Raw genomic sequence first — 15,921 nt, forward strand, 5'->3', positions numbered from 1 at the left:
CGCTGTTAACCCTTCAGACGCGGCGATCAAAGGTTCCCGGCAGTTCAGTCGGGCTGATCGGGACATCGCGATAAAATCGCGATGTTCCGATCAGCTGGGACGCAGGCGGAGGTCTCCTTACCTCTCTCCGCGGCGTCCGATCGTCGATTGATTGCTCCAAGCCTGAGCTACAGGCTTGAGCAATCAAGCCCCTATCTGACTGATCTGTGCAAAGCTATGGCTTTGCAGGGATCAGCATAGGAGATCAGTGTGTGCAGTGTTATAGGTCCCTATGGGAGCTATAACACTGCAAAAAAAAAGTGAAAAAAAAAGTTAAGTCCATTTAACCCCTTCCCTATTAAAAGTTTGAATCTCCCCCCTTTTCCTAAAAAAAAAAAAAAAAGTGTAAAAATGAACATGTTTTTTCGCTGCGTGCAAAAATGTCCGAACTATAAAAATATATTGTTAATTAAATTGCACGGTCAATGGCCTGCGCGCGAAAAAATTCCAAAGTCCAAAATAGTGTATTTTTGGTCACTTTTTATATCATGAAAAAATTAATAAAAAGTGATCAAAAAGTCCGATCAATACAAAAATGGTACCGATAAAAACTTCAGAACACGGCACAATAAATGAGTCCTCATACCGGCCCGTACGCGGAAAAATAAAAAAGTTATAGGGGTTAGAAGATGAGAATTTTTAACATATAAATTTTCCTGCATGTAGTTAAGATTATTTTCCGAAGTACGACAATATCCAACCTATGTAAGTAGGGTATCATTTTAACCGTATGGACCTACAGAATAAAGATAAGGTGTTATTTTTACCGAAAAATGCACTGCGTAGAAACGGAAGCCCCCAAAAGTTACAAAATGAAATTTTGGTAAAATGACTAATGTCACTGCAAAGTAGAATTGGTGGCGCAAAAAATAAGCCATCATATGGATCTTTAGGTGCAAAATTTAAAGCGTTATGATTTTTAGAAGGTGATGAGGAAAAAATGAAAATGCAAAAATGGAAAAACGCTGCGTCCTTAAGGGGTTAAGGCCCAAATGGACTGAATCCTTAAGGGGTTAAACATACAAATTTTGGTGCATGTAGTTATAATTTTAAGTAGTAAAATAGAATAAAACCTACATGAATTGGGTATCCTTTTAAACGTATGGACCTACATAATAAAGATAAGGTGTCTTTTTTTCTTTTTTTTACCGAAAATTGCACTGTGCAGAAACAGAAGCCCTAAAAATTATAAAATGGCGTTTTTTTATTTTTTATTTCACCCCACACGTTTTTTTTTTTTTGTTCCGCCGCAGATTATGTTATAAAATAAGTGATGTCATTATAAAGTACAATGGTGACCCTTATATATGTCTGTAGGTGCAAAATTAAAAACCTGTTAAGGACCAAGGTCGTACCTGTACGTCCTGGGTCCTTTACCATTCTATAACACGGGGCCACGGCGTGGCCCCGCATCATAGCGGGTCGGGCCTGGCCTCTAACAACGGCCGGAACCCGTGTTGATCGCCACGTCTAAAGTGAAACTAAACTACCCCCACTATCTCAGCGGGCTGTTCGGGATCGCCGCTGTGAAATTGCGGCGTCCCGAACAGCTGTAGGACACGAGGAGGGTCCCCTTACCTGCCTCCTGGTGTCCGATAGCCGAATGACTGCTCAGTGCCTGAGATCCAGGCATGAGCAGTCAAACGGCAGAATCATCGATCAATGGTTTCCTATGAGAAACCATTGATCAATGTAAAATATCAGTTTGTGCAGTGTTATAGCCCCCTATGGGGGCTATAACATTGCAAAATAAAAAAGTGAATAAAGATCATTTAACCCCTTCCCTAATAAAAGTTTGTATCACCCCCCTTTTCCCATTTAAAAAGAAAAACTGTGTAAATAAAAATAAACGTGGTATCACTGCGTGCGGAAATGTCCGAATTCTAAAAATATATCGTTAATTAAACTGCACGGTCAATGGTGTAGGCGAAAAAAAATTCCAAAGTCCAAAATATTTCTCTATCTGCTCCATTGGGGGACACAGACCTTGGGTATATGCTGTTGTTGCTAGGAGACTTGACACTTTGGAAACCAAAAAAATCGGCTCCTCCCAGCCGGATATACCCGCCTACAGAGCCTGAGGTAATCAGTTTTAGCTTAGTGTCTGCAGGAGACAGACGCTGGTCTGGGGTTCCCCAGACCTGGTCAAACATTTTTTATTTTCCAGATTGGGGATGTTTAGTTTCTTATTCCCTTTTCTTTTCCTCTTTTTAGGTGGGGACTCAGGAACATAGCGTTCACTATTTCCCCATTTGCGATTGAGGGGGCACAGGCATCGTGGATGTACTGTCAAACCCCTCTCGCCAACGGTCAGCACCTGGGGTTGTACCTCATGGGTCCGGGTCCCCCACTTTTCCCTGCACGTCTCGCTTTTACACCCCGGCATGATGCAGGTGACTAAAAAGCTGACTGAAGACTTCATTAGGTAAGTTCTTCAGACAAGGTCAGTATTTTTCCCCTTTCTTTCAGGTTGGAGCCTCTATTCTCAGGTCCTCTCAACCTCTGGAGACCCCCCCCTTGGAGCCCACTCCTCTTATTTTACTATGGGACTCCTGCCCTATATAGGTGGGGAGGATTTTTTCCTTTTATTAGGGTACGTTTGCAGTGGTGTGGGACTGTCCCTTTCCCTTTACCGGCGCTGCCTGTGTGCAGACTACGGTACTTGCTTTTACATTGCGGGCCCTCCTCCCGGCACTGTCTCTTGCAGTTGCCGGCACATATCTCAATGCGGTCCGGCGCTGTCTGTGTGCAGACGCCGGCACACTCGGGGTGCGCGGACATGCCTCTCTTCTGCCGTCACTGCCCTGCACATGTCAGCGCTCGCCAGAGTGCGGGCTTCATTAATCGCGCCGCGCTCCATAGCCTGATTGCCTGCTAGCGCCGGCCCTCTTGCTCCTTTCGCTTCATATTAGGCGATTGGAGTACAGGGCTTTTGCGCTGCTGGCGGGGGTTTTCTAACTGGGGTACCTTAATGTCCGCGGGCTTCTTCGCCATTTAGGCTCCGCCCACGTGCGGCAGGCGGGATTCCTATTATAAGCAGGCTCGCAAAAATGCATTTTTTTCTGTCGATCAGCACTCTGAGTGCGGCAGCCGGCCCTCGGACCAATGGGAAGCATTCTAGCCCTAACTCCGGCCCCCTGCATCTCTCCTGTCTTCTCAGCTGCAGAAATTCTTCTCAGCTGGTGCTTTTTGCCAGGGACACAGACTCGGGTGAGATTGTTTCATCTTCCTCTCCCTGCTATGTCCGTACCCAGAACTGTCCCTCCCTCTAGACAGGTACATGGAACCCTGGTTACCTATTATACTTGCAGGGGCTGTAGTGCAAAAATGTCTGGTTCTGCTGAACCCACTTGTTCTGCCTGCACCACTGCACCCCCCGACCCCTCGGGTAATTCTACCCAGGATGCTCCCCCCCCAAACCCTGTTTACTCTGCTATCCCTCCAGTTTGGGTATCTTCCCTCTCCCAGTCTATTTCTGACTTGGTGCAGGTCTCCCGCTATGTAGTGACTGCCTTGAAGATTTTTAAATTGGAATTGAGGATTTTGCTAGCTGACACTGGGAGCTCAGACCTCTTGCTGCGACTCCGGCTGCCACATGCACGCCGACCTTCCTGAGAGACTCGCTCTCCCTCTCCCTATATAAAATGCTCTCACAAGGGTAATAGGGGTGTTACCTCTGACTCATCTCCAGAGTCTTCTAGCAGACATAGGTGCTCCCCTCACAGGTATTGCCCCTCTGCTCCAGCTTTCCGTAAGCGTGCCTCTTCCAGAGGATGCTCCCCTGGTCGCCACTCTTGATCTCCAGAACCGCATACCAGGTCAGTGTCTCCCTCTTCCAGGGCTGCCTCCACCCGTTCCCACTCTCCCGAAGAACTTGTAGAGGAGGCTTCTGACTCGGCCTCTGATTCAGAGGACCGACCAGATTCGGCCGACACGGTGGACACATTGGTTTTGGCCATAAGGGACACCTTTCATTTAGAGGACCCAGGAACTTCGGACGTAGCTCCAGAAGTTTCCTTTCACCGTGCTCGACCGGCACCCAAGGTTTTCAGCTCTCATGCTGAATTTGAAGCCTTGCTGGAGTCCGCCTGGAGGCATCCGGACAAGAAGTTTCAAGAGGCAAAGAAAGTTCAAGCACAGTATCCCTTCACCAAGGATCTCATTTTCGGTGGACCTCCCCTCCGATTGTGGACCCACCCGTCTCCCGCCTATCTAAGGCCATTGGCTGACCCAGCTTCCTTCAAGGATCCGGCGGACAAAAAGATGGAGACTTTGGCAAAATTTGCCTTTGAAGCAGCAGATTCTTCACTCCTTCCTGCGTTTGCTTCTGCCTGGGTTTCCAAAGCCCTTTCGGTCTGGGCTTCTCAATTCCCCCAGGGAATTCTTTCTGGATCCCCTTCAGAGGAATTGGCTGACTTAACTCTCCAAGGCTAGAGACTTTCTGTGTTCTGCTTCCATGCAGTCGGCCCGCTGTTCTGTCTTTGCCACAGGCAACCTGTGGCCCGCCGTCGCTCCATGTGGCTCAAAGCCTGGGATGCGGATGCCGTTTCCAAGAGGTCTCTGACCGAACTTCCTTTTACCGGGTCTCTGCTCTTTGGTAAGCGCCTAGATGAAATCATCTCAGAGACGACCCGGGGTAAAAGTTCTTTATTACCTCAAAATAAGGCTTGCAGTACTACTTCCTGTCGCAAGTCAACCTCCTTTCAATCCTTTTGGATCTTTGGTGCCAATATGGGGGCCAGGCAGGCGCTTTCGCGGGACAAGAAGGCTCCCTCATTCCAGACCCGTCCATCCTGGAAATCGGACAACCGTTCCGGCCGTTTTGCGGCCAAAGCGGGCACACGCAAACCTACTTCTGCCTGAAGGGACACCCCCATCGGCGTTTTTTTTCTCGAGTGGGAGCTCATCTGTTACTCTTCCGTGATGTCTGGACCACGCAGGGGCAGGACTCCTGGGTCAGGGACGTGGTAGCCAATGGTTACCTGATTGAGTTTGCCTCCCTTCCAAGGGATCGCTTTTTTCTTTTCCGGGCCCCCCGGCAAAGGCTTTTCGGGGCGCGATGCAGTCCCTTCTCATCCAGGGATTCATTGTCCCGGTTCCTACCAGGGAATGTTTTCAAGGTTTTATTCCAACCTTTTCGTGGTCCCCAAGAATGGGGATTCTGTACGCCCAGTCTTGGATCTGAAGTGCCTCAACCAGCATCTTCTCCTTCGTCATTTACGCATGGAGTCTCTCCGTTCGGTTGTGGCGACCATGGATCGAGGGGAGTTTCTTTCTTCAGTGGACATCAGGGATGCCTACCTCCACGTTCCGATTTTCCCAGGACACCAGCGGTACCTCCGCTTTGCTGTCCCAGAAGGCCATTTTCAGTTTGTGGCTCTCCCTTCGGCCTGGCCACTGCTCCGGGGTCTTCACCAAGGTCCTGACGCCGGTGATCAGCCTTCTATGGACCAGAGGTGTCTCAGTGATTCCTTACTTGGATGAGCTCCTGATCAAGGCTCCGACCAGAGCCCAGAATCTAGAGTCTTACCTTCACCCTTCAGGCTTTGTCTCGTTTCGGCTGGATGGTCAATCAGGACAAGTCCAACCTCTCTCCCACCCGGTCCCTGATATTTGTGGGACTCCAGTTCCACACAACGTCTGCCCGGATTCGGCTCCCGCCAGACAAGTGGCTGACTCTCCTGTCGGGGGTTTGGACACTTCGGAACCCCACACTGGTTTCCATTCGCTTTTGTATGGAAGTCCTGGGTCGGATGGTGGCGGCCATGGAGGCCATTCCGTTCGCTCAGTTTCATTTCCGACCCCTTCAACTGGCGATTTCTATCCCGGTGGGACAGGTCTCCCTTGTCTCTCGATCGCAGGATTGTCCTTCCTCGGAGGTCCCGCCTGTCCCTTCTGTGGTGGCTTCACTCCCCCCCCCCCCTACTTCTTCAGGGGGCACTCCTTTCTGCCCCTCCTCTGGCAGGTCATTACGACGGATCTCAGCCTTTCAGGTTGGGGGTGTGTCTTCCGGGACCGGACAGTCCAGGGCCTTTGGTCCCCCCGAGAAGCCCTTCTCCCAATCAACGTATTGGAGCTGAGGGCAATCTATCTCTGCCTTTTACATTGGGAGATCCTTCTTCAGGGCCTCCCGGTTTGTGTCCAGTCGGACAACTCCACTGCTGTGGCGTACATCAATCGCCTGGGCGGCACTCGCAGCTCTGCGGCGATGGCCGAAGTATCCAAAATTCTTCTCTGGGCGGAACACCGAGTTCCAGCCATCTCGGCGATTTACCTCCCGGGAGTAAACAACTGGGAAGCGGCTAGTGGTCCCTTCATCCGGAGGTATTTGCGGAAATCTGCACCCTCTGGGGCACTCCAGACATGGACCTCTTTGCATCCCGTCACAACCAGAAAGTTCCCCTCTTTGTGGCAAAGTCCCGGGACCCCCGGGCTCTAGCCGTGGAGGCTCTGGTGATTCCTTGGTCGGGCTTTGCCCTACCCTATCTGTTCCCTCCTCTTCCTCTCCTTCCCAGGGTCCTGAGAAAGCTCAAAGCAGAAGGCGTACCCGCCGTTCTCGTGGCTCCGGACTGGCCCCGGAGAGCGTGGTACGCCAATGTGATCCGGCTTCTGGGCGATGTGCCGCTGCGCCTTCCGCTGCGTCCAGACCTTCTCTCTCAGGGCCCCCTGTGCCACCCCAATTTACTGTCTCTGCATTTGATGGCGTGGCGGTTGAGACCGCGGTTCTAAGAGCCAGAGGTTTCTCTCCCCAGGTGATTCTCACCATGCTCAGGTCGCGCAAGCCCTCCTCTGCAAAGATTTACCACCGTACCTGGCAGTCTTATTTTCGTTGGTGTGAATCTGTCTTTTTCTCCATTTGTGTTCTCTCTCCCCCCGACTCCTTACCTTTTTGCAGTCGGGGCTGGAACAATGGTTAGCTCTCAGCTCCCTTAAGGGTCAGGTTTCGGCCCTTTCCATTCTCTTCCAACACCTTCTAGTGTCCAATTCTCATGTTCAGACTTTTCTTCAGGGAGTGGCCCACGCGGCCCCTCCTTACAGGTCCCCTACACATCCTTGGAATCTGAACATGGTCCTTGGTGCTCTGCAGGGTGCTCCCTTTGAACCCCTGAGGGAGGTTTCCCTTAGTCTTCTTGGAAGGTGGTGTTCCTTATTGCAATTACCTCTATTAGACTGGTTTCAGAGCTGGCGGCTCTATCCTGCCGCTTTCCCTTCATGATCATCCACCAGGACAAGATTGTTTTTCGTCCGGTTTAATCTTTTTTTTTACCTAAGGTGGTTTCCGCTTTCCACCTCAATGAGGACATCGTCCTCCCGTCCTTTTGTCCCGCTCCATCTCATCCCAAGGAGCGTTTGCTCCATAAACTGAATGTGGTGTGGGCTGTACGAACCTACCTCTCTATAACTTCTTCCTTTTGTCAGTGTGACTATTTTTTTCTTCTTACGGACGGTCACCGTAAGGGACAACCTGCTTCAAAGGACACCATTTTGCGGTGGATCAGGTCTGCCATTTCGGAAGCTTACCGTTGTAAAGGGAAGACCCCTCCCTTTAAGGTTTCAGCTCATTCCATGCGTTCTGTCAGAGCTACGGGGCTCTGCGTAACATGGCTTCGACCTCACAAGTCTGTAAGGCGGCTACCTGGTCGTCCTTGCACAATTCTACCAGGTTCATACCTTTGCATCCGCTGATGCTAGTCTGGGCCATAAGGTGTTGCAGGCGGCGGTGGTCCAGCTTGCCCTCTGACTGGTTTCTTTGCCCACTCTAGGGACCTGCTTTGGTACGTCCCAAGGTCTGTGTCACCCAATGGAGCCGATAGAGAAAAGGAGATATTTTGTTCTTACAGCAAAATCCTTTTCTCGCAGGATCCATTGGGGGACACAGCTCCCGCCCTTTCTTTTGGTGTTCCTGGTTTGGTTACCTGTCCGAAGATGCGTTCAGTAATTTTTTTGGTCTGTGGTTACCTCGGACTGGTCTTGGTTTTCTGCCTTTCAGTCCTCTCTTACTGCTCTGGGACTAAACTGATTACCTCAGTCTCTGTAGGCAGGTATATCCTGCTGGGAGGAACAGACTTTTTTGGTTTCCATAGTGTCAAGTCTCCTAGCAACAACAGCATATACCCAAGGTCTGTGTCCCCCAATGGATCCTCCAAGAAAAGGATTTTACAGTAAGAACCAAAAATCTCCTTTCTTGGTCACTTTTTATATCATGAAAAAAATTATAAAAAGCGATCAAATAGTCCGATCAATACAAAAATGGTATCGCTAATAACTTCAGATCACTATGACGCAAAAAATCAGCCCTCATACCGCCCCGTACGCGAAAAAATAAAAAAGTTATAGGAGTCAGAAGATTTTAAACGTATAAATTTTCCTGCGTGTAGTTATGATTTTTTCCAGAAGTACGACAAAATCAAACCTATATAAGTAGGGTATCATTTTAATCGTATGGACCTACAGAACAAAGATAAGGTGTAATTTTTGCCAAAAAATCTACTGCGTAGAAACAGAAGCCTTCAAAATTACAAAATTGTGTTTTTTCTTCAATTTTGTCGCACAATTTTTTTTTTCCGTTTCGTCGTAGATTTTTGGGTAAAATGACTGATGATATTACAAAGTAGAATGTGTGGGGAAAAAAATAAGCCATCTTATGGATTTTTAGGTGCAAAAATTGAAAGAGTTATGTTTTTTTTTAAAGGTAAAGAGGAAAAAAAGAGAACAGAAAAACCCTGAGTCCTTAAGGGTTTAAAGGGGTACTCCCATGCCTGTAAAGTGTATATTATGTGTATGTATGGGTTATTTGTGGAGGTTAAGGCCGATAGCCGATCATTTATACCGATATTCCGGTATAAATGATCGGCTATTTCTCTCATTATATGTGAGGTGCACAGGACATGGGGCATTATATGTGAGGGGCACAGGACAGAGGGTATTATAAGTCAGGGGGGCATTATATGGGCACATGACGGGGGGCTGTCATTTGCCCCCACATATAATCCTCCCTGTCCTGTGTTCCTCACATATAATACCCCCCTGATATGTGCCCCTCACTTATATTTGCCCCCCTCACTTATAATTTGCCCGTCCATCCATACAGTGCCCGAGCAGTGCTCACCTTTCTCACACGCTGCTATGTTCTTGTACTGTGAGTGAGAGCTGCAGGGACGTGATCTCCGGGAGCCGGCACGATGTGATGTCATCACGCCGGCCTGCCGTGGATGGCGTCCCCGCGGCTCTCACTCCCACTGCAAGAATGAAGCAGCGTGAGAAAGGTGAGGGAGTGGAGGAACGGGACAGCTGACAGCTCCCTCTCCACCATGCTGTCAGCTGTCAGGCAATTGCTCCGCACGGCAAAGCAAGGCGTGCGCATGAATCGCGGGACTTCAGTCCCAGCCCTGAACTTCAGGCCCACGCCTTGTTTTGCGCATTATCGGCAGGTTAGCAGCTGATACCGATAACGGAAAAAAACGTGGATATCGGCCGATAATATCGGCCGTGCCGATAATCGGTCGATCCCTAGTTTTGGTTATTGTTTGCAACAACCAGGAAGCAATTGAAAAGACTATGCAGCGGTCACAGGATATAATCACATGACCACAGCAAAGACACATGACCAGTCATCAGACAAAAATGGACCAATGAGGAAAAGGGGCGTAACAACAAGGAGAAAGAGACAAACAATGGGCGGACGAAGTACATTAGGAGGGCAAAACAAGGGCGGATTCTACAAGAAACTGGTACAGCAAAAATAAATAAATAAATAACGCCCAGTAAATGACGACTGCAGCCGCAAAGACATGATGGGAAACATAGTTTTAGGAAAACACGGAACGGGAAGAAGGTAAGAAAAAGAAGCATACACGAAACAAAGACAACAGATGAAAAAAGAGGCACAAACAAATCGCGACAAAGGTAAACAAACTACAAAACGACTAAACACCAAATTCACCAAAAAAAAAAAAAATTAAAGGAGTACCCCTTTAAGAAGGTGAGGAGGAAAAAACTAAAGTTCAAAACGAAATTTGGCCTTAAAGGGTTAAATGGGTTTTCCAACGGGAGAGTTGTGTGTTAAATTAATTTATTTTTAAACTATACCCATTGTGTGGACAAAAAATAAATAAAATGAACCTTTACTCCACCTTCAGCACTGCCATGTTGCCTCCTTTGCTCTGCTTCTGTCCCCAGTTCGATTGTCTTTCTAAGCTGCAGCGTGACTGTGGGGCATCCGGGTGCTTCCCAGGCTCAATGTGTCATACTGCTGCTCAGCGAATTATTAACCCCTTAAGGGCCAAGCGATTTTTCAGGTTTTGCACTTTCGTTTTTTCCTCCTTACCTTTTAAAAACCATAACCCTTTCAATTTTGCACCTAAAAATCCATATGATGGCTTATTTTTTGTGCCACCAATTCTACTTTGTAATGACCTCAGTCATTTTACCCAAAAATCTACGGCGAAACCCCCAAAAAATATTATTGTGCAACAAAATTGAAGAAAAAATGACATTTTGTAATTTTGGGGGCTTCCGTTTCTACACAGTACATTTTTCCGTAAAAATTACTATCTTTATTCTGTAGGTCCATACGATTAAAATCCTACCCTACTTTATATAGGTTTGATTTTGTTTTACTTCTGGAAAAAATCCGAACTGCAGGCACGAAAATTAATATGTTTAAAATTGTTATCTTCTGACCCCTATACTGTTTATATTTTTCTGCATACGGGGCAGTGTGAGGGCTGATTTTTATCTGTATCATTTTTGTTTTGATCGGACATTTTGATCGCTTTTTATTCATTTTTCATGGTATAAAAAGTGACCAAAAACATGCTATTTTGGACTTTGGCATTTTTTTGCGCCTACACCATTGACCGTGCGGTTTAATTAATTATATATTTTTATAGTTCGGACATTTACGCATGCGGCGATACCACATGTCTTTGTTTTAACTTTTATTTACACAGTTTTTTGTTGGTAAAGGGGGTTGATTCAGACTTTTTATTAGGAAAGGGGTTAAATCATCTTTATTAACTTTTTTTTTTTTTTTTGCAATGTTATAGCTCCCATAGGGGACTATAACATGCAGTACATTGATTCAATACACTGATCAATGCCGTTGCAGTGGAATTCATGCTTGGAGCAATCAATCGCCGATCGGACGCTCAGGAGGCAGGTAAGGCACCCTCCTGATGCGTCCTAGCTGATCGAGATATCACAATTTCACCACTATGGTCCCGATCAGCCCGACTGAGCTGCCGGGAAGCTTGCACTTTCACTTTAGACGCAGCGATCAACCTTGATCGCCGCGTCTAAAGAGTTAATGCCGGACATCTGCCTGAACGACGATGTCTGGCATTAGCCACGGGTCCTGGCTGCTGATAGCAGCTGGGACTGTGCGAGTATGATGCGAGCTCAGCTCCTGAGCTCGCTTCATAACCTTGCCGTGCCGCAGCGCCGTTTATAAACAGTGTTTTGCGGTAAGGGGTTAAAATTGAAGTGTTTAGTCAGCCTTCTCATTAATTTGTTTTAACCTCCAATGGCATAGAAGGTTTGGCCTTGAGGACACAGATAAGTTTAACTTTTTCAATTTGGTTTTTTCCTCCTTGCCTTTTAACCCCTAGAGGACATGCGACATATGATTTAAAAGGTTAATTGTCGACAACAGCAAGATCACTTATGTTGGTCATTGGCGCTCCGTGCACCAGATGACTGGTTGCTGCAGGAGAGTTCGCGGGGGTTCCCAGCGGTGGGACCCCTGTGATCAGACATCTTATCCCCCTATCCTTTGGATAGGGGATAAGATGTCTTGGGGCGGATTACCCATTTTAAGCAGTCGTCACAGTCTATTAAGCGAGCGGAGCTCTTGAACTTGCTTCTTAGACTTAGTGCACTGAATAACATACATTAACGGCATGGTGCTTCATGTACTAGCAGCAATGCTGTAAAAAGGACATCACGTGTCTCCTAGGGAGTTGACCCTGCCACAACCCAATGGTAACTTTTACTTAGACTATTACTAATGTATGTGTGAATTGACACTGTTAACCTTTTTTTCCTATAGATCAATCCAATCGGATAAGACAGTTTGATAATCTGTTAAATCTGAAAGAAGAAAAATTGCAGAAGAGATTTTCTGATACTTATAATGCTCTTGTGTGGCTCAGAGAAAATAGGGAAAGGTTTAAGGATCGCGTGTGTTTGCCCATTATGCTTGAAGTAAGTATTGTAATGTTACCTACATGTCTCCAGTATTATCTTACAGTTTGTCATGTAACAAATGTTCAACTTGATGACTGTTGGGAAAAAAAAATCAACTGCAGACAAATCACTGTTTTGACACAGTAGTCTTGTTGTTGGCAATGATGATCAATTTTTCCTTTATAGTTTTAAAACTATGATCTGACAGAATGGTCCAAATCCACCATTTCAGCTGATTGTTACCTCATGTCTATACTAGCTTTAACCCTTTACAATTCACAACATACATGCATGTAATAGCACATTTAAGAAGGTATGGATAGTGCTCAGGAGCCAAGTCCTCTATATTTCTGGTCTGCTGCTGACTTCTTTGATCAACTGAAAGCTGCCATCAGTAGCCAGCACAGAGCAATATAGTTGGCACTGTCAGTGTTTAAAGGGAATGGGACCTGCACTGCAGTAAACCCGTGCCAGCATTTTTACAATGTAAAATTACTTTGCTTAACTGTACTTTACAATGTACGGAGCTGAGGCTCTTGGGCCTATACATCTGGATACCACAGCAACCTAACTTGTGAAAAAGCCATCAAACCTCTTTAACGGGGTTATCCAGTCTGTAAAAATTGATAGCCTTGCTTCTGTATAGGTCATTAATATTAGCTGGGCTGCCCTGTTCACTTTAAAAAGACAACACTGTAGTACCTTACACTTGTGCTACAGCGAGGCTGTGCCTGGTAACTATAAACTTGGCTGTGTCTATTTCTGCAGCTTAAAGGACAACTGTAGTGGTACAGTTTTCTATATGCCCGTGCTCGGGCCTCAAAAATAAACTAAATAAACTCATACATACCTTGCTACGAGCCCCCGTTGGTCCGGCACAGGCCTCGGTCCGGCAGTGCTGACGTCATTCCACTTCATGGGGACAGGGACGCCGCAGAGCCGTCGGCGTATCACCGTCTGTAGCTATGTCCCGCACCGGCTGGTGATAGGCTGAGCTCACTGTCATGTAAGAAGCCGGCCAGAGTTCCTTACATGACAGTTGGCTCAGCCTATCACCAGCCGGGGCAGGATATCGCTGCGGTAGGTGATACGCCGACGGCTCTGCGGCGTCCCCGTCCCCAGGAAGTGGAATGACGTCAGCACTGCCGGACCGTGAGGCCTGTGCCAGACCAACGGGGGCTCGTAGGAAGGTATGTATGAGTTTATTTTGTTTGTTTTTGAGGCCCAGGCACGGGCATATAGAAAACTGTACCACTACAGTTGTCCTTTAAGCCTTATTACGTGAATGAGCTAAGATACAAAACCAACCACTCTCAGGTACTGTGGATAAACAAGAGAACCTTGGTTGATTACCCTCCCTATGGACTGTACATTTTTGACATATGGCGAGGAGAAGCGGTCAACTAAAAATCCTGAACAACCCTTATACACTGCTCAAAAAAATAAAGGCAACGCTTAGATAACGCATCCTAGATCTGAATTAATGAACTAATCGTATGAAATACTTTCGTCTTTACGTAGTTGAATGTGCTGACTACAAAATCACACAAAAATTATCAATGGAAATCAAATTTATCAACCCATGGAGGTCTGGGTATGGAGTCACACTCAAAATCAAAGTGGAAAACCACACTACAGGCTGATCCAACTTTGATGTAATGTCCTTAAAACAAGTCAAAATGAGGCTCAGTAGTGTGTGTGGCCCCCACGTGCCCGTATGACCTCCCTACAATGCCTGGGAATGCTCCTGATGAGGTGGCGGTCTCCTGATGGATGTCCTCCCAGACCTGGACTAAAGCATCTGCCAACTCCTGGACAGTCTGTGGTGCAACGTGGCATTGGTGGATGGAGCGAGACATCATGTCCCAGATGGGCTCAATTGGATTCAGGTCTGGGGAATGGGCGGGCCAGTCCATAGCATCAATGCCAACTGCTGACACACTCCAGCCACATGAGGTCTAGCATTGTCTTGCATTAGGAGGAATCCAGGGCCAACTGCACCAGCATATGGTCTCACCATATGGTCTCACAAGGGGTCTGAGGATCTCATCTTGGTACCTAATGGCAGTCAGGCTACCTCTGGCAAGCACATGGAGGGCTGTTCAACCCCCCAAAGAAATGCCACCCCACACCATTACTGGCCCACCGCCAAACCGGTCATGCTGGACGATGTTGCCGGCAGCAGAATGTTCTCCACAGCCTCTCCAGACTCTGTAACATGCTCAGTGTGAACTTGCTTTCATCTGGGAAGAGCACAAGGCGCCAGTGGTGAATTTGCCAATCTTGGTGTTCTCTGGCAAATGCCAAACATCCTGCACAGTGTTGGGCTGTAAGCACAACCCCCACCTGTGGACGTCCGGCCCTCATTGAGTCTGTTTGACCATTTCAGTGAAAACATGCACATTTGTGGCCTGCTGGAAGCCATTTTGCAGGGCTCTGGCAGTGCTCCTCCTGCTCCTCCTTGCACAAAGGCGGAGGTAGCGGTCCTACTGCTGGCTTGTTGCCCTCCTACGGCCTCCTCCACGTCTCCTGATGTACTGGCCTGTCTTCTGGTAGCGCCTCCATGCTCTGGACACTACGCTGACAGACACAGCAAACCTTCTTGCCACAGCTCGCATTGATGTGCCATCCCGGATGAGCTGCACTACCTGAGCCACTCATGTGGGTTGTAGACTCTGTCTTATGCTACCACTAGAGTGAAAGCACCGCCAGCATTCAAAGGTGACCAAAACATCAGCCAGGAAGCATAGGAACTGAGAAGTGGTCTGTGGTCACCACTTGCAGAACCCCTTCTTTATTGGGGGTGTCTTGCTAATTGCCTATAATTTCCACCTTCTGCCTGTTCCATTTGCACAACAGCATGTGAAATTGATTGTCAATCAGTGTTGCTTCCTGAGTGGACAGTGTCATTTCACAGAAGTGTGATTGACTTAGAGTTACATTGTGTTGTTTAAGTGTGCCCTTTATTTTTTTGAGTAGTGTACTAGATGTAGGTGCTTTCTCCTCAGTATTAGTCCATCTGACTGTACTCCTGCATTAATCCCTTAAGGACATGCGCTGTAAATGTATGGCGCTGCATGGAGTCACTTAGCGCACAGCGCCGTACATTTACGGCACAGCTGTGATGAGAGCGCAGGAGATGTGCTCGCTTCATTCCCGGCGGCTTCCGGTGGCTTTCAGCAGCCGCAGACCCGCCGGTAATGGCGGACATCAGCAATCGTGCTGATGTCTGCCATTAACCCCTTAGATGCCGTGATCAATACAGATCACAGCATCTGCGGCAGTGCAGCATTTATAATGGCTGATCTGATCGCCCGGATGAGAGAAGCCAAGATGGCAGACGGAGGTCCCCTCACCTGCCTCTGTCCGTCTCCCAGGGTCTTCTGCACTGATCTGCCTTTCAGCAGACCAGTGCAGATGATCACTGATAATACTGATTAGTGCTATGCCCTATGCATAGCACTGAACAGTATTAGCAATCTGATTGCTATAAGTAGTCCCCTATGGGGACTAAAATAGTGTAAAATAAATGGAAAAAAAATGTGAAAAAGCCCCTCCCCCAATAAAGTTTTAAATCACCCCTTTTCCCCATATTAATACAAGAAAGCGTAAAAAAACGATAAATAATAAACATATTTGGTATCACCGCGTGCGTAAATGTCCGAACTATAAATATATAATGTTAATGATCCCGTA

The 15,921-nt window shown here is 47.4% G+C and overlaps 1 protein-coding gene across 2 annotated transcripts in view; it reads left to right on the forward strand.

Annotated features, from left to right (window-relative positions):
• The window catches only part of SMC5 (structural maintenance of chromosomes 5), a 166,249-nt gene that overhangs the window by 32,443 nt on the left and 117,885 nt on the right, over window positions 1–15,921 (forward strand). For both annotated transcript variants that reach the window (XM_056523070.1, XM_056523071.1), the window contains exon 10: window positions 12,089–12,243. In XM_056523070.1, the coding sequence (XP_056379045.1) occupies window positions 12,089–12,243 (155 nt within the window). The remainder of the gene's footprint in view (window positions 1–12,088; window positions 12,244–15,921) is intronic.

Source organism: Hyla sarda, chromosome 1 (assembly GCF_029499605.1).
Source record: "Hyla sarda isolate aHylSar1 chromosome 1, aHylSar1.hap1, whole genome shotgun sequence".
Lineage (NCBI taxonomy): Eukaryota > Metazoa > Chordata > Amphibia > Anura > Hylidae > Hyla > Hyla sarda.